Below are 20,384 nucleotides of genomic sequence, written 5' to 3'. Positions count from 1 at the left end.
GAAGTTTTGTAATTTATTCGTTCGTTAATAATCTGCTCGATCCTTGCTTTACCGGAGAAACTATTTTTTATATCGTTGCAGATAATTCGTTCGTAATTGCTTGATGATGGTTCTTAAAATTTAAAACGCGCGGTGTCGAAGATTTCGATTACTTTTTTCAGTCGTTCCAGAGATCGGAACACGAGTCGTAAATTATATTTCGAACGTGATTTATAATTATGTTTGATCGCGGTAGTACCGGTGGTATTCGTGTCGGTTACATTGATGGAATCTTTTGCCAATGGCAAAAAGTTTAGACGATCAGATAAGGTTAAAGACCAGATATACAGGTTTTTAAAGATAGAGGCATTAAGGTACGCGTTGGTAGAAGCCTGGTGCACTCCGCTGTAACAAAGAGCGCGTACGCGCAATTATTTCCGTTGTAGTAATTAAGATTCTTTGTTTATCTAGCTGTTGCATTTCCTCTCTTAACAATTTACTTGAACTTCTATATTAAGACGATTAAAATCTTGACGATTGTATTTTTTAACTTTATCTAATATCGTAGGAACTTTGGAAGCGGTGAAATCTTGCTACCTCTAGAAACTCCAGTCTTTTTTCTCTTTATTGTTCATTTTTAATAGGCTTGAAGATTGCGTAATGGATGAAAGTAGCGAAGCCAGGTGCGTTTTAAACTGGCCGTAATACGCGTGCGAATTTGCATGTATGAAATTCCATTCACGGTTTATAAGCATTAAGAAATCATTTTATGCTCATTGGGTGTGAACTATGCGTGTAATCGTAAACATCGAAACCCTAAAGGGCAGGCCATATCTCGTCTTTTAAATACCATGAAATTATGACATTCGAAATATGGCTTCTAGGAAAGGAAGAATTTTCACAGCCAAATGGCTATCATCTTCAAGCAGAACCTCCGTTATGGAAGAAAAGCAAAACGTATAAAGAAGAAAAAACGTCGATCATCAAAGATCCATAGTAGTATGACACAAGCGCTGTTTCTATTTATATTTTTAAGAGCCACTTTGATTCCTGCAGCCTCTTAACACTTGCGTACATCCATCCATTCTATGTCCTCACTGTGCGCAGGAAACAGACCCTCCATAGTGTCTGACCACGCTCCTATCATTCTACTGTACTCAATCTGTAACTCTGATGACACGGAAGTGCTCTTACAACAGATACACGCTAGGATTAGCGGCTTATGTGTTACGAGAAATGTACTTTCTTTCGTCACCGAGACAAAATTTTAGTCTCTTTGGTACGATGAAATTTTATTTGAATAAAAGTCGCGTTCTCTTTTTTATAGATATATCGATATTTAGCATAGCACGACTTTTGCATAAAAGTTTAACTTTACGTTCTCAAGTAACGATACTATGCGCTTGAGCGAATAGTTTAACAGACGATATTATAAAATCGTTATGTATATACGTAAAATTTCGTGATCGGATTCCGCTATTCTGCATTTTAAAGCGGATCTAAATAAACCAAAATCGCGCTTAAATCAGGCGAGTTTCATAGCTCGGTCGTTCAACCTTTCGAAACGACAGCATCGCGAGAAACTTTTCCTAGAAATCGATGATTTACGATCGTTGCTTTATTCGGGGCTCGTCTCGTTTATTATCCGGGATTAATCCTGCAGCACTCCCGTTTAGCTGCGACCGTACGCCCATAAAGACCGAGCTTCGTGGCCGAATAGGATCCGATGGAAAGTGATTTTGAGGACTTTCAGTCTCGACGAACGGCTGTGTCAATGCGCGAACCGCTTTAGAAAACGAGTCAATGAGTCATGCGACGGCATCATTCGCGTATTTATGAGCGGTTACGTCCGCGTTACTCGGTTTCCCACTGCACGAGCTCGTTTTGCTAAATTATTGCCTTCCATGAGCGCTCGCTCGCACATAGCCTCGGTGTTTAACCTCGCGTCGCTAACAACAGGGGAAATTATGTAATTTTAATTGCAACCGAATTTCCGATGCAACAGTCGATAATGTTATTCCGTATAACTGTGATTTACGAGCTGTTTAAATCAGCTTTGAAGTTTTTCTCTGTTCTAAAGGTTTTCTAGTTTACGAAATATTAGACATCGTCGCGAGGTCTCGATTTTATGGGATTATCGGAGTGTTTAATTCACTGAAAAAATATATTACAGCAAGAGTAATATTATTATTTCTGTATTCAGAGGTAGGATCGCAATAGCTATTATTTTATTCTTTGGATAAATCTATCGCATCGTTCTGAGGCAAAAAACTTTTATTGCACTTTCTTGCATGGACTAGAGATAAAAACAAAAGAACATCTTAAACTTATCGATTAAATCTATCAGAACTAGCTTCTAATTACTATTTATTGTAAGTAGCGCATCTGCATATGGATGGCGAGCGCGAACTCAAGTTGTCGTTTTCAATAAATAACACGAAATTTATCGTTCTGTGACCTAATTAATTACCACGTAATAATTTAAATGCTATCTAGATCGAACCAAAAGATATCCGTTAGCTCGATTCTCAAGAGTTGCCAAAATAATTTGAAAGATCGTTCGACCAGCGTAGAACGATCGATACGTGGAAATTAAATTTAACACGTGAAAGTGTTATGATGATATCGCGTGATCGAGTCTAAATGAAATTGCGCTCGGAGCTGTCTCGAGTCCTCGAACGTTTCTTCTTCTAAGATGATTAACCTCCTGGAGGAAGGTAACGCTGTCGAGGAGGCGCAAATTGTATTTCAGCTGGTAATCAACACGACGTAAAAGACATCGGCGATACTTCTTTTCGAGTCGCCAAATATGGAAGGAGACCGCTACGAGAGTTTCGTGACTTTGTCCGGCTGCGCCGCAAAAACTGTGCCGTTAATGGTACCCCTAGAAGAACGTGCCTAGTTTTACAGCCCATAAACGAACGTCGTGGCCCGGAATTAGAACGTATTGTGTTTCAGATGTTATCGAAAGTAGAACGGTAAAATGTTGCCCGATATGATCGCCACCAGGAAGTATCGAACTCCTATGAAACACGTTGGCAGGGAAAACAGACAATATGCTCTTTTCGAAACAATATGTTCTCCCATCTCACGGAAAAATTCAGCTTGCTGTTTGTCAGAAATTATCAGAGGTCGTATCGACTAATTTTACTATCTGTTTTTAGCCGAAGAATTTTTTCCCCTGAAATCAATGCTCGTCGTAGTATGGATAAGCGATAATAATTTTTCTAACGTTTATAAATTAACATCTTCCAAAGTACTCGATTAGATAGTATATTCTGTGTTCTAATTCGATATCGATTCTGTAACTGATAACCGGGATTTACAAGGTTTAAGAGACCTTAAGTAAATTCAAAGATCAGGATTGGAATCTTAATCTAACGATTTAATTGCTATTTCTCTAGACGCTAAGAGAACTCTAGAATACAGAAGAAGAAGAAGAAGAAGAAAAAAAAGGAGTTCATTGCGGTGAAATTCAATGCTATTTATTATTTTCTATAATTGAAGATTGAAAATAAGTTTTTGATTTGATCTCAACAGTTTCTTTTCTTCCTTTTCTTTTTTTTCTTTTTTTTTTTTTTTAACCAATATCGTCGTTTCAATTAAACCAGATATAAATGATAGCTAAGTAGGTATGTTTCTACGCTAGATCGATGTAGAACGCGTTAAATTTGCAAAAATATCTGGATCGTCAGAAAACGAAGCATCTGTTAATAGCGAGGCATAAATCGTTGCGTATCGCGGTCGATGCCTGTGCTTAGATATCGTTTCGCTCCTCTATCTCTCCGTTGGAGAATCCCATGGTGAGATAAAGAAGCGAAACTCGTCGATCTTCTTGCTGTATTTTACAATAAACGATCTTGGCTACCTCGGATGGTTTACGATCGCCTGCAGTCAACCAACGAGCATAATCATCGCGGTTTAATAGCGAATTCGTCGTGAAACTCTCGGAGAAAATTATGCACGCATCCACCGTTCCATTTATTTTCATCTTAGGAGAGAAGGGAAAGGAAAAAGGAACGTGCACGAGGAAAATCGGTGATTAGACATTTGAATATACCGACTAAAACCGTGAATCGCACGGTGTCTCGTATCGAGATCGTAGAATCGATCCGATGGCAGAGCAGCGAGACCCATTTACGCGGAAATTAGCGATTGGCCGTGGCAAATTTAATCGCACGTCGCAAAGAGAATCGCAAAGATCGGCAGCAAAGATAGAATCGAACTATCAAAATTATAACTGACTCTTTTTGCTCGTGTTTGGATCGTAATAAGCGTATTCAACGTAAACATAGTTATTCAGATTCGGAAATAGGTTAAATCATTTTTAACAGGTTTTTAATAGTTGAATAGTTTAATAGTCTTTTGAAGACCGCACGGCATGATCATAGCCAGAGTTTAATGTCTGAGCAAGGATCTTCTGCAAGGTAATATTTTAGCAGAGAAATTGAAATACCAAGAAACTTTAGCATCGCGTTAGTACTTGACGACCACTCCGTAATATCTTGGTTAAGACAAAATATCTGCTTTTTCTTGACTCTATAACTCATTCTCGTATAAAGTCGCCAGATTGCTGTTTTAAACTTAACGATTTTACAACTCATTGTCAGTTTACTTACAGGATAGGATTTCAACGTATGAGTTATACGCGAGGGCTCTTAGCGAAGCGATTAAGGTGTCGGATGGCTAATTTAAGAGGTGTAGTTTCGATTCTCGGCTGGTATTTTTCTAAATATTTCTCGACCAAACTACGACAGATAAAAATGACGCGAGACTCGAAAGTCTGTCTGTTCGTTCCTACTCACTCGATATATCCTTCTATTCCACAAGACGGCGACCCATCGAACGTGCTTTAAAACCTCATACGGACCTTCCACCTCGACTTCCATTTATCATCGAACTCCTCCGCTATAACTTAACTCAGCCAGACATTACAAATCGATCTCTCGATAGCTCGGAAGCGATCGAACCCGCGAAACACGAAGAAAGCAAGAGGAGATTCTCACGATAAACGTTCGAATCTCTGCGAATGATCTATAAAGAAGTAAGAAGGAACAAAGTAAGTAAATTGGCCAAGCCCAGCTCGTTCCCCGAAACGATTTCAACGAGAAGCGACTTCGGATTCACCGAAAAGGTTCGGAGGGCAGGAACAATGCCACGCCTACGCTTATATTGGCCTACCGTTTCGCGTTCGTGTCGATTTTCCGTGGATCTGGTTGAGATATTCGCGTGAACCGGTCACGACGGACTCTCCGGACTCGTCTCTCCGCAATTCGTGTACCGATAAGCTCTTAGAAAGCGCACGGCCTCTGGATAAACGCTCGTAGTCACGGTCCACCGAGTCGGATACGGTGAATAGGTGAAACTTAATCAAAATCGTCACGGCCTATTTTGACGGAATTGCCCGGGGATCGGTCTGCCCCTTCCGTTCGTTCCAGTGATCCGCGTTTTTCGCGGAAATGGAAAGCTGTCGTGAGTTAGAGATCGCTTCGACGTGTTTCTGCCTTGTCGATCCGTCGATCGGTATCCTCGTTTTGGTCTGTTCGTGATGGGAAATCGGAACTGATCGCTTTGCTTCTAAGTTGTATAACGATGTTGAGTAACTGTTGAATTAGAACTGTTGAATTAGAGTATTTAAGTAGAAATGAGATATTGAAGTGGATGGATGGTGAATACGATAGACCGACCGAAGGTCATGCGCTTCTTCTCAGTCAGTGTAAAAAGTACGTGCGTCAAAGTCAGAAAATCGACAAAGACGCTCTTATTACATTTTCCATCTGTGACTTTTCACTATTATGTTCTCTGTAGATATTCATATCTTACGTTAAAGCAATTTTTCTGTATGTCACAGCTTCCTTTTCTTTTCTTTCTTTTGCCCTCAAATTAATTTAATTATTCCCATCGTATTTAACAAGTATTATAAGCGACCGAATGTTAGAAACGTTATTATTGTTTGGAATTTCCAGTAATAACCGCGTCTGAAAGTTTTATGCGATCGGGTTTGACAATCGTGTCTAAAAAGGTGGAAGGCAATTTTCTTAATGGAGCAAGATTCATCGATGGCAGTTAAAAAGATACTAAATCAGTCAAAGTCTAGGAACCGACTACAATGATTTCAGGATACCTTTCCTTTTGTATGCCGTGTTCTATTTTCATCGATCCTTCCCATTAGCCGATGAGTAACGCCTTTTATCGGTGCCACCAAACCCTCGCTATCTCACCCTTTCAATGGATCGATAAATCAATGAAAACCGGTAACATTGCGTGGCTTAGCGTCTGCTGGTTAATGCCCTGAAGTACAAACTATTATTAACGAATGTCATCGATGTTGCTGGGGCACGACACGTGATGCGAATTCTCAACTAATTGGCGATCAGTCAGGTTCCAACTGATCGATTGATATGGCGAACTGTGAACGCTATCAACGCTTAAGTTTCATTAGAAAAGTGAGGACGATGGTCGTCGCTCCTAAGTGGATAAGACAAAACTGGTGGCTAACGATGCGTGCTAACTGCCCCTGATCGAAGGACGGTCGTGGTTGGCATCGCATAGGAAAAATCCGCTTTCCCGTGTTTTCTCAAAATGAACAATAACTTTACGGAATGCCTCGACTCAAAAGGTGCCTGTACGGTCTTAAGGACCTTGGCTATAGAAATGCTAAGATTTATGTGTCCCCAACAAAGGTGTCTAGACATTTGGTTTGGACGGAACATAACCGACGACCACTCCAAATCCTGAACAACACGAACTCTAAATAAATGCTGCCTATGCACTCTGACTTATTAGGGGTGTTGCAGTTATTTAACTACAAGTATAGATGATATACAACGTATACCTGATACTTATAGCAATTTTGTGTCATATCATATTCGATAGTTTTGGACGTCTGTTATTATCTTCGTGTTACTTTCGAACAAAACTTTCGACGACTATAAGCATTAAAAAATTCAGTTTCTTCATCGCAATCGCTATCGTTAATCATCAGTACGCTACTCTGTACTTTTTCATATTACAATGTTATTTTGCAATCGATGTTCTAGTTTCCAATGGCAGCTTTATCGATTTTGCATCATGCTCGTGTTACACAATTTCTGTAAAATGCATACCTATTACGCAACACCTATCCTGCTATACAGAAGTTTAGAAGCCAGCGAAACGCTCGGTGAATTAATTTCAACGTTTTCTAAACGCGGCTTTAACAACGTTTTAAACTAAGCTCTACGCGTGTAAACGCGAGCGCGGTTTAATTGCGGTTGACGGGGCGTTTAACGAAGAACCGTTTTCAAACGGCGGAAACGGTTCTTTAATATTAGCACAGGGGTTACTAGCTTCATTAGCACCGTCTATGAACGCGGTTCTATGTTCGTGCGGCAAACACCGTTCTGGGAATTTGTTTTCTACACTGTTGCTTTTTATTTTCTGTGTTTCTTCGTGAACGTTACATCGTTTCGTTTAAAGCAACCTCCGACCGATTTGCTCCTTTTTTAAAATTATTTTACTATGAATCTATTATTTCATTTGCGTCGTACCTTGCGTATAACGTTTCTTCTAACGTAGAATATTAAATAAAGTAGAATTTGTTGGACTAAGTATAAGCAAACGGTATCTAATTGTTCCGCTGCTTATGTCTGGCGATGTACGTGCACGATTCGATGTTAAAATCTATTAAAGAAGAGGGAAGGAAAGAAAAAGACCGAAGAAAAATAGTTAAAAAAAGAGAACGCTTCGCCTGGAAAATTTTTCTCCATTAAACAGCGTCCATTATGATTCTCCTAAGCTTCTAAGCGCATTGCTAATAGGAATAACAAGCGGCGCGCGTACAGTGTACACGCGCAGAGAATAATCACGGATATATAGTCGGAGGTAAATACTTTCGGAATCGCGTATTCGAGTGATCGTGCAAAACGGAGAAACGTAATCGCGTCCATAATTCTTGGCTGCGTGTAGGCTAATGTGTTGTACGCCGTTGCTTAGATTTTCAGGAACACGCCGACTTTTCTTGATAACACGGTTGAAGCACGCTGCCAAGGCAATCGGCCTCGACTTCCTATTCAAATCGGTACGGGCCACGATTATAGAGACCGACTGTGCGTGGATGTGTTTGCACGCCTACGCTATGAATCCGTTCAATTCGCCTCGCGAACGCGCGCCGGCGAACATCAACGCGAATCGTGTCTTATGGTTCTTATAGTCGACGATGGGTGACTCCGTACACCCACGAGGAATCACCTCGCGAGACCTTTCTTCTTCTTTCCGAACGGTTCGTTCCAACCTCTTGCTGTAAAATTGGTTCGATAGAATGTTTGAAAATTTTAGAAGACTTCTTTTAACGTTTCTTCTTCCTTTCGATGGCGGGAACTGTTCTTGCTGAATTCTTCTTGTAATAAGAGTTTTCTAACTTTAGAATTTCTACGCTGTTCCTCCGTTACAATTTGTTCCATGGGATTAGAAGATAATTTATGGAGTGCAGATTTACGTGTAAACTATAATTTTGCATTTCCAACCATCCAAGGTTATTCTTTTCGTTTAGAGTAAAAAGAATCTCGTCGACGGAAATAAGAAAAGGAGAATGAAAGAAGAAAAAAAGCGGCGATCATACGGTATATTAACGCATAGTCTATATCAGCAGTAATCTCGTAAGAAAAATTAGAATTTAATGTACTCACAGTTTCACGTACACCCTCTTGCTCGTGAAGAGGAAACCGACTACACGAGTTTTATAAAATACACTATTAACTCTACGCTGCGGTAGATGATTCAATCGCTAGACGTTGTTATTTTATCTCATAGCATCATTAAACTAATCACCATAAACTTAACATAGCTCTACAACATCGTAACATTACCGCTCTATTATTACAACATCACGAACTTTCCTCGTTTAAACTCTCTCCGGATTGAACAATATTCTAATTCCCCCTGCTTTTATCTTATCGTTATTATTCGCTATCTTTTACCATTATCCGAAACACGCACTGCCTGTCAGAAGCCAACGATAATTTAATCCATTCGACTTTTTATTTCTCCACTTTGTCGGGTATTCTGACAGCTTTTAGAAGAACAGCCGACAGACCCAGCGAATTAAATTTTCGGCCTGCGAGAGATTAATTTAGAACATCGTTAACTCATTTCCATTTAGTATTTATAATTGCGATATTTTTTTAGCTACGTCGCAATCGCCTTTTGCAATCTCCAACGCAACAAATCATCAACCTTTCACCGATCCAGTTCTCCGAGACTCCATCCAATAATTTCATTGAGATCCATGGCTATCGACTATCTAGCGAGAATCGTATCGAGATCACGTAGATCGCGCGATTTGTTTTCCATTGAGGATACAGGGAATCCGCGGACTGGCATGAAAGTCAATAACTGTCGGTCGATACCTGGCACACGGCTACCGAGACAGCGAGCTGCCAGCGGTTTCAGCGTAACCGTAATCTCGGCGTGGATTCAACCGTGAATTATGGACTACTTTATGCCGGTTGCACGGACAAGAACGCCCCTGTCCTCGGTTCTTCCGAGCACACGCTACTCCGTCACATTCTAACACCTATCCTCCAACTTTCCCATGGATAGATGTGCTCGTTGCCGCGTTCTAGCGGTTTTTAGACTTGAACTCGACATGGAATTAAACGATGCAGGCTTAACGAGCAGCAGAGAGGATAGGAAATCGCGTGGAAAATTGTGGGACGGGTTCAAGACATTTTTGTGGGAAGTAGGTAAGCGTGTATCCTATCGATGGTAGATAATTGCTTGGACGAGAGCGAGTTGGAAGTTTCTTCGTTAAATGAAAATAAGTTAGTGGAGAGATCTCTTCAAGATTCGTTATAGATATTAGATTAGATAGTACGTTTCTTTTTGAAACGTTGAAATAAAAATACGATATACAAAGAGAACGAAGAATTTGGCCATGCTTTGTTTGGAGTTTCCATTCGCGATATTCGTTAACCTGTTCCAGCATCGATAAAAAGAATTTCCATGCAAGAGTCGCTTCGAAAGTTCCAGCTCCTACAATAAAATTCCATCGATTAACGTAACGAGAAACAATGCATTTCCGGTCACGGTTATCGATCCCGAGACCAATAAAATTTCCATACGAGTTTTCCCGCGCCCAACAAAAGCGTGCAACGTCAACCGGCGAGATTATCCGACGTGTTCCTACGCCGTTTGAAAAAATTCCATACGAGAAATCCCAGACCTACGATAAGATTCCATACAACGACGTAATCAATGTATAATTCCGGTGGGTAGCTGTGCAATTACTGGAAGGCCATAAGAGCCGCTATAACAGGCGTCACAACGAAATTTCCACGCGAACCGATAAAACAAGCATTGCGTAACGTGCAAAAGGAAAACGGAATCGTGACTGTTGCCTTTACCACGACTGCCGTCTGTCACGACAGCACGCACGGTTGTCGGCCGGATTAAGAGTCGGATTTTTCATCAAGATAATACGATATCGTCGCGCGATACTTAACGCTGGTGGGACTTTCGCGCGCGTGCACGCCAGTACGAACGAATACGAAAAATGGAGACGATTGACGAGCCGAGGGGTACGCGGTCTGCTCGCGATAAACCGACGTATTCCACTAAATAGGTCGTGCTCACGGCTAAAAAGCTGCTGACACGCTGCACCGAATCTCCGTGAACAGCGAGACGCTTGTCCACGAGAAAGTTAACGATCGATGCATCGGAGATATACCCGATGCTTGCCTTGTACTAAGATTTTTCGGACTAAGGTGAGATAAATTTTAATCCATTAAGAACCAAGTGAAATAATTCAGGTGGTTCTGAACGTGTTATGGGATAAATAAACGCGAATATTTTTATCAATTATAAATAACTTCTACTTTAATCGAGACTTAATATGTACTATGGAACGCTTGAATCACGCTTATCGTGGTTAACTTTTTCGCGCGAAATTGCCGATAATTCGATTGTTTGACTCTCGACTGACTTTTACTCTTATTTAGGGCTATATTTATGGCGTTGGTAGGTATGGCATGGTTTCGTTTTTGGGCCTGGTGACACGATTCTTTGTACCGAATGGACTGACGCGTGGAGATCGTACGTGCAAATTTTCACGTGCGATTCGCACGAGGTTACAGAGACTCGTCAGAATTTCAAGCGGTAGATTTTGAAACGGTAGTAACTGGAAATGATAAAGTAGCAATAAAAGAGCAATTGGCCGAGTGTCTCACGGATACGGAGTGACGTTAAGTATCGTGCTTTGCATAACGCGACACTCGATATACTGTCGCGTAGCATAAATCGAGTCTGGAGAAATGTCATGTAAATTGAACGGGCTGTCGGAATGTTCGTCATCGGTCAAGTATATCCATCACTTTTACTCGAAGAACATAAACGATCGTGATTAGCGATAGAACCAGCGTCGAGCTTTACTGCCACTATGGCCTACTTCACAGTCATCGCCGCAACAACATTATTATTTCACGTATATAAAGAGAATATGATTTTCTCCGTGTGTATTTAACATCGCGTTAATCTTAAATATTGAGAATTATTATTATTTATATCGAAGAATCAAACTATCGAAGATTTTAAGTATACGAAGTTAAACTAACGCAACAACTAGATTTAATATCGTTTGTTTCTTTCGGAATATTCAGTCAGTCTGCTACTTATTTTTAAACAATCAAAAAAGGTGGTACTTATATCTTCTCTTCATAATTTTCATATTATATACAAAATGCATCTTAACCAATATCGTCCATCCCACGAACAATTTTCCAATAGCAAGTAACACGTAAGCGCAACAAGAGAGAACGTGGGTTTTATTTCTTCTCGCAGACTCTGTTCCATAATTGAAAATACGGTACCACGAAATAATCATACGATTACATCGCTAATCGATCATCCGATACCGTTGCGAAACATCCTCGATACGTCATCGAACGCATCATTACGATAGCTTCTCTCTGCACGCTACATTTCCACCATCGCAGCATCTTCCTTGGTCGGTAGCCTGTTGTAGCACAGAGATTCACTTACTCAAGATAGTAAAGGCATTCCGTAAATTCTGCGAAAACTGTTACTCTAACCTCAAATCTGACCAAGCTTCCGCACGTATCTTGCAGTTGGTACTGCTTATCCATCGCCACACGCTTAGTTAAACGTTTACGTAAGCCGAATGATTACGTGGTTCGAAGAAAAAAAACAGCGAGGATGATTGCACGGATCCTTTAACAAGTTCCGACAACTTGTACAAACTAACGGTGTTGACCTGTTTCCAAGAATTAGTTTTTATTTTCTGTAGACAGTTACCAGAATCTCCTGCAAGAAGAGTCGACCAACAGGAAATTAAGAACGAATGTTTTATTAATTTCTCGTACGCAAAAATTGGAAACTTTTACAGAAAGGAAATATGATCCGGTTGTGTAAAATCTCGCAATAAACCAACAGCGATCCTAGCTTTCGGTTTTTGCCAGAATCGTTAAAATATCGATCGTTCAAGCTACGTTATCGATTCGCAAATAGAATCAACGGCGATTGATAATTTGCAAGATTAATGGTCCATTTGTCTCAAAGTTGCTTACAATCGAATCACCGATCTGATAACTACGGTTTTGTATAAAAATCCCTGCCAGGACAAAAAACCATCCATCGGTAAAACCGAATCGCGATTGCAGGGTAGGAAATAAGTACTCGACTAACTCGATGTAAAGTCGGAACAAGGAACAGAGCATGTGGCGTATTGTTCTATGATGTATCGGCACGTGTTTGAAACTTTCTACTATAAAAGCAGCGTAACGCGGCGCGCCGCGCTGCTCCGAGATGGAGCGATCGAACGTCGTCTCGAAAATCTTTTTCGATGCGTGGCTCGATAGTTCAACAGATCGGAAACTCAACACCGTTACATTTTCTACGAAGTTAGCGGACGTTGAACATAAGCCGCGTTTCCTCGTTGATTTTTAACAGCTTCGATCACCGACCGACAACCGCTCAATTTTACCGCTTCGAGAACTTTCGATTTCCGCTAGACGATCGATCTCGATAATAATTTTACCGATTTGTTTTAAGAATATTCACCGACATATCGATCCGTTCAAATAGAATTGTTCAACGTTTACGATTTCTCCGAGATCGATCCTGTTTTTCGCACAGCCCGCCGACTTCAATTTAATGAAACGCGACTTCGCGCCTGAAGATTTAGATAACTTTTCTAGTATGTATTTATTCCGTTACGCTTGATACTTTCGATAGCATTTTTATGGGGCGTGCTCCCTTGGACTCTCCACCGTTATCGTATCCTCTTTTTTCTTTTTTCCTAGCTATTTTGATACGAATATAGAACGCAGGAAGATTATTCCGCGAATACTCGGAAAAGAAATTGGTTCTCCGATTAGATCAAAAATATACGACACAGATCGAGTTTGCACAAACAGACTATTTTACGAATATTTCGTGCTGCGTATGTATTTAGAAAAGGAAATGTCTGTTGAACGATATCTAGCCAGTCAAGTCGAAGGCCAGTGAAGAATGTTTGTGACCATGGGAGAGTCGTGTGTACAGGAAAAAGTAAACTTCGCGGGAATGTAAAGAGAGTCCAAGTATGCACAAGCTGCATAACGTAGTACTTTGTAGCGTAACTTTTTATGGATAAGTTATGTAAAACATACTTTAAGTGCATTTCTTACGACTGAATTTTTTCATTTCTTTATAAATATGTAATTTATTCGAATGCTTGTAATACTTTAGAAGGAAAGGCTACGAACGCGTGACTTTGGTTACAAATTATACTCGTAGACAAATTGAAAAAGAACGCAAGTGTCAGCGTAGAAACGTAGATGTCAACTTCTACGGTAACGACTAACAAACAGAAATTCAAGTTCTTCCTGTAAATATTTACACGTCTCTAAGAGTAAAGCAATATATGTTCTATTCTTCTACTGGAAGATAACGTTCATTTTTCAGAGAAATCATTCTTTATTATTTAAAGTCTTTATCTTTAAAAGTGGTCGGGTCGGTCACGTACGAAGTATCGTGTAGCATTTGAGGAAATCTATCGAATATTTTTATCGTTCGTAATCGCTTATCTCCGTGGTATCGTCCTAAATATATCCCTATTATTTACTTAAAAGAATCTCGTAACAGTGCGATACGCGATACGAAACGTTAAAAGTCTAACTGACCGTGACTCATGACACCAATTATCTATCAAACCACTAGATTCGATTTAGATATTCGAATAAAGGTAAGGCAACGTCATTTATTCCAACAAATCCGAATTAATCTAAATGAGCCATCTGAAATTTCTAAATTTCCAATAGACGCGTCTCGAATAAACTAAGCTTCTACGTCAATCTGTTCGAGATCGTATGAAAAGCCGCGCGTCTTCGATGATCTCGTTCGAAACCACTAGGTTTTCCACGGTTCATGGGTGTGTACTTTCCCGGCTATAGAAATCGAAGTTAACGGCTAGAAAATCGAATCCAGCGATCGAAACAAATTAGTGGTCTTTTTCTCTTTTGGCTTTCACGCAATTTTCACTCGAAGAGACGAGGCAGGTGTGTCTCTCCGTGAACGCCTCGATTCGAATTTCCTCCCGTGGTCTTTCTCCGCAGTTCAATACCCGAACACCGTCTTAACCGCGAAACGCCAATTATGTTTTATCTAAACGTCGATCTTCAATATCAGATAAGACCGAGCCTCTTCCGCAGGCATTGTTCTCGCGCGGACGAGACCGAGTCGCCGGGAAAAACTCACCGACGAGCCGAGGAGCCAGTCGAAAGCAACACGGTCCGCACCGCGGACAGATAAAGTGGAACAATCGCGCGTAATCGTACGCAATCTATGGGAGAAAGTGGGCTAATGCGAGCTGCGGATAGACTCGGGACCCGCAACGTCTTTGTTCTCTGCTGATTCCAGCTACTTCGCTTCGCAGGAGACAAAGATCGTATAGTCGCTGGAACAGATACAGTAGGTGTGAACGAAGTTTGATCGAACTGGTAGTACTAGCGTTATCTGTGCGCTTAAATTCTAAAATTTCCTTGATTCGATGATTCTAATACCCGTTCGCTGGTCTGAAATTTTCTTTGCCGATCCGAATTTAAAGCTGTGTGCGTATTCGACTTCAGAACGACTTTCTTGTTCTTAAAAGAAGAAGAAACTGAACTCTTGATTAATGCGAGCGAAAGCGACAAATTGTCGCCAGCGTGCGTATAGCCTAAATTCGTTCGTATCGAGTACGTGGGACAAGCCGATACATTTCGTTCGAGATGACTCGTTCGATCAAAGTAGTGGAAGAGATGGCTTAAAAGATACGACTTTGAAATACTTTGCTTATTGCGAGTTTCGTGATGTACAAGTGTCAGGATAAATAAAGAAGCTGCGTCGATCGCTGCTGTTGAAGATTGCGTAAACTTTCAGTAAGTATTCGTGTTAGATGGGAAAGTGGATAGCTTTGTCAGACTCGATGATGTTTCTTTTATAGTTTCGGCTAGCACGAACTTGCGGTAGGTCGTTAAATTTTATGGTTATTAGCTTTGTTGCGACTATTTTGTTAGAAGGATTAGTACACGTGGATTTTCAATGGTGTCTGGCATTGGTTCGGACGAAATGGCGATGAAATGGCTTTCCAAACCACTGTACGTTGCGTACGCGTATAATCGATTTGGCGGCGATACACGTGACAACGAAAAGCACGAAATTTGCGATTCGCATCGCAATCAACCGATCGTTCTACCGGATTCTGCTCGTTGGATGATTCATGCGGCGCGATTTTCCTTTTTCACAAAGGGGCAGATTAGATCGTTATCCTGGCGGATCTCTTCTGCTTCTCTATATTTCTCTATTTTGCTGTGGTTGGAAATAAATCACTGTTCGGGTCATCGCGGCGCACAGCGAACGCGGACACTCTACGCTTGGGTGCAAAGGTTAAGCACACGCGTACAAAAGAAAGCAGTTAAATGCCTTTATTGCTTCCGCGAAGCAAGTCAAGCATTTCGACGCAGTGCTCATTACGCTTCCACTGGTGGCTTGCGAGAGAACGTCTCTCGTTCCTCTGTGAAAATCTCCGTTCGTTCTCTCTACGCCGTATAACCAGCCCAATGTATTTGATTACACGTAACAAGAAACTAGATGCAACGACAGGGTAACGTGAAATTTCATTGCAACGGATTATCGTGATACGCGCTGCTCTGTCGAAGGTCGATAGAAAGCTTCGACGTAGATATATATGGCGCGTGTTATATAAAACATTTTTCAATTTTATTGCCGCTGCAACGAGTCACGACGATTGTCGTGATTAATATTGTTCTAGGATATTTACCGTAAAAATATATTTGGCAAAAAATTAGTACACAGTCTGAATAGCCATTTCGAGCGCATAAGTATGAAATATCAAAATTTATTGACAGATGCATACGTGTAAGACGATGCAAACGAGTTGTTTTAATCGATCGACTCGCGAGGTGTGATCTCGCACGTAAAGCTGGAAACAAAGAGACCGTATTCCGTAAAAAATGACGTACGGGGTAACGGCATGCTCGACGACGTAAAACAGACACACGGCTAATTTGAAGAAAAACAGCGGGTTAATTATGTGCAAACGATGATTATTCACGGAATAAGAAAGTAGAGTGGAAGGCAAAAAGGAAACGAGGACCGTGCGCGGCTGCTCTTATCGCTAATTTAAATCCCGCCGTGGGCAGGAAAATCATAATCCTACTTTATACTTCCTTCGCAGTGGGAATATCATGGTCGAACGATGCTCCGCGCGCAGGAAACTCGCCGCGTTGTATTTCTGCGGGCATCGTATCGCTTTCCTTCTCGTGCTGCACCGCCTATTCGGCGTGATTCGTTCCTTTTTTTCGCTGCGAGCCTCGAATTGATGAATTTCACCTGGTCAGGCGTTCGTAGAAAGGAGGAAACCGAAGACAGGACTGAAAAGCGAGAAAGTGTGGCTGTCTGCATTGGGCCGCGACGAGCTTCGTATCACTTCAGCTGCATATCGGAAGTGCTATATTTGTACTTACACTTATTACGGGATAATTGACAGATGAAATACCTGTTTGAATTTGATGCTCGATTAAATTTAGACGAGAAAGTTGCGAATAGTCGCTGTCACTCAACACGTACTTAATCATTTTGCCAACAAAAACGTCAACAGCTGTTGTCGTGGAATGTAATGTTAAAGGAAATGGTCTGTTAAGTTTCATGCTCGTAATCTTCAGGTTAGACAAATTGTAAATGAGATAATTATAGCTGTAGCACGCAGAACTAGATCTTGTCACGATTCTAACGACTTTAGGATAGTTGAAATTTTGGCGTTTGCTGATCTATCTACATGTCGACGATGTCGATACATTCGACTCGAATCATAAAACGAGTTCCAGTACTCAGCGTTGCTCTACATTTACCATCGTATGATCTACGAATCAGTTGGACATGTTAATATGGCTGATTTCGAGTTGCTCGATGTCGGACTGTGATCTAGTCCATAGCGTAATCCACGACAGGTCAATTAGATCTAAATTGTGAGATCCATCACGGACTATAGATCGCTCAATTAGCTCTAAATATTGTTCAGTTTCACGAATCTTGAGTTTTATGGTTCGAACTTGTGAAACCCAACAAAGATCATCACAGAGCCGCGAGTCGTTGAGCCATCCTTGAATCACTTGAGCACCACCTAACCGCGAAGGACCTTGAGGTCGCGGAACTTGCTAGGGATTTCTTGAGATGGTGTAAGACGTGGATTCCAATGATACAAGGCGGATCTCGTGATCCAGGGGTCAGGCAGCTGGAAGTGTCACGACCCCAATGTGATCCGTAGCGAGTGTCACGACTACAGGGTTTGTGCAGTGTCCGATGACTCTGTGGTGGTTCGTGGCTAGATCCACAACTTCTGGGTCAGATGACTTGAAATCTGACATCGATGGTGTCAACTAGCGATACCCACGTTTCCTACAGCTGGCTTTGACGTACTCTATACGAGACCTTGAGGATCAAGCTATCAAGGTTTCATGACCTCAGGGTAGCTCGTGATACGTTCAGTGATTCTGGGTCGGTAAAATAATTATTCAAAGCCGTTAATTTCTTCTTTCTTTTTTTTGTCGGCGATTTATCTGACCAGAATTTTAATGTACTGCTTTAATAGTGTTATTATGCAGCGCATGCTTGTAAATGCATGACTTAATCTACCAGTGGTCGGCGTGAAAGAAAACTTTCGGAAGATCGCCTCTGATAACGGTACTTGGCCGAAACGCAATTTAAAGCCCATAAATCGATCTTCGCGTGGGCTTCCGGGTACTTTCGAATATTCGTATACTTAATAACCATACATTTCGCTGTTCACTTAACACGCTTTCCAATCCTGAAGAAGACGATACTAATTTTGATGCTTAACATTAGCTGATTTATGTACTCGTTGGTGGTTGTCATTAGTAGCTTAAAATTTAACGTGGAACGACAGCATTTAAATCATATTACAGCCACTGACACCTTCTATGGTATTTTTACTGTATCATACGGTATATATCAATCACGGTATTTCTGAACGATAAACTTCTACATTTGGTAACCGTAAGATGAATCTTTTATGATTATAGGTACTCCAACGAGACATAGAAGAACATGGTCGAATCGTCAGTTCGATCGTTAAATTAGGAGGTAAAGTTGTCAATCAGCAGCAAGCACAGCAAAAAGAGCAAGAACAGGATCAAGCGGAGCAACGGGAACAACGGGAACCGCCTCAACCTTTACGAACAGCGAGATATTTGGAACGCCGATGGCATTTGCTGTTTCTACGAGCTTTGGAATGGCAGTGTCACATCGAAACTCTTGTGTCTCGCATAAGCAGTAAGGTGAGTTTACATTCTTGTTTCTGCTATATTTTATACTTTCGCGAATAATTGTCACAAAATAGACTAAGCGAATAACAAGTACTAAATTCATCTAAATCACAAATAAAGATTCACCGATGCAGATTATTAACCACGCTACTTCTATTCGAATCAAACACACCTGTTCAATATTTATCGCTCGCAATTATTGTACGAAACGGTAATTTGTTTTCCATACTCGCTGAAGTGAGCGAACTAACGTTACCAACATTCCTGATAAGTCCATTTACAATGGCAACTGATTAGAATTACAAAAACAGATGTCAGGGGGAACGGTCTCGTGAAGCGATCTGCTAGAAGAGCAAGCTTCAAATTAGAAACTCTAGCACAAAAGGAGATAATTTGCATTAAGTGTAACTACACGCATTTACCTCCATGTTCAAAGAGAATTCTTAGCTTGGGAACTGAAAAAGAAATATATAGTTCGAACATGTCTGTATTAACTTTTAGTATACCAAAGTGGGATGATCGATGATTTTTCCAAAAGTTTCTTGTCAGATCACACTTTTCGCATTAATTTAACGTACTACCGTAGTTTCGCCACTTTCGTTAAATCTGACAAGGATATCATTGACAATGAAATTTTATCTGAGATACGGTTGCTAAAAACTATTCTAATTATTTACTTATTAGCTTTTAATTAATTAAGTCAGTGTATCAAATTTTGTACCATTTAGTAGTACTTTCACGCGACTGCAAGAACTTGATTCGAATTAATCGTCATTCAAGTGAATTTTATCACTGGCTCAATATCAGAACGTATCATCAAAGTTTCTCCAAAGATCAGTATGCTTCATGATCTTCGATCTTTTCACCGTATTTATCGAGGAATTTGCGTATTCACGGTGCACGCGATTGAGAACGTTTTAGTTAAACGTTATCCTGTTCGACTTTTGTGCGTGTGCCGGGTTAATGGAATGTTGCACGTTTTCATTACGCGCACGTTTACATGCACTCTGGGTAACTTAATTATTGACAGGGATTTATGGGTTAAGAGAATGACGTCTTCGATGTGATTATTAAGCGTACGGTGCTTTTAGTTTATTAACTTCTTCTCTTTAATTTAGAGATTCGAAAACATAAAACTACAATTTTTTCAACTGCCAATCGTATCTCCATTTTGAGTAAAAGTTATATATTAACAAAATTCTTCTTAAAAGAAATTTAATAATATTGTGTTACAGTTAGGGTATATAATTATACAATAAACCTGTCTTTTCAGAGGCAGGTTATCTTAACAGTTTATTAAAACCACGCTATATAACCGGAAACTTTCAACAACTGTACAGGTGGAAGTAATTTTTGCACTGTTAACCGAATTATCGAGTCGCGAATTATCTCGACATTGACGTGATTCTTTTTCAGCTATAAAATTCTCACATTTCCGTAAACATGTTCTCTACTTCTGTATTCATATTTTACAAACACAGACGTGTAAAAAGTAAGCAATAAAAGAAGACACGCTAATTGTACGAAACTATATTACTAGTTTCTCGTAGTGCTATCAAGGATTTCTCAGCCAGGAATTTCTCTACT

The 20,384-nt window shown here is 40.5% G+C and overlaps 1 protein-coding gene across 5 annotated transcripts in view; it reads left to right on the top strand.

Moving 5' to 3' along the window:
* LOC100643499 overlaps window positions 1-20,384 on the top strand; it is a 118,053-nt gene that overhangs the window by 35,389 nt on the left and 62,280 nt on the right. For all 5 annotated transcript variants that reach the window (XM_012314851.3, XM_012314852.3, XM_012314849.3 and 2 more), the window contains exon 7: window positions 18,555-18,809. In XM_012314851.3, coding sequence (XP_012170241.1) covers window positions 18,555-18,809 — 255 coding nt within the window. The remainder of the gene's footprint in view (window positions 1-18,554; window positions 18,810-20,384) is intronic.

The sequence above is a fragment of the Bombus terrestris genome, chromosome 12, assembly GCF_910591885.1.
Source record: "Bombus terrestris chromosome 12, iyBomTerr1.2, whole genome shotgun sequence".
NCBI classification, from domain to species: domain Eukaryota; kingdom Metazoa; phylum Arthropoda; class Insecta; order Hymenoptera; family Apidae; genus Bombus; species Bombus terrestris.
Note: the sequence above shows the minus strand (reverse complement) of the source record. Positions and strands in the feature narration are given on the sequence as shown.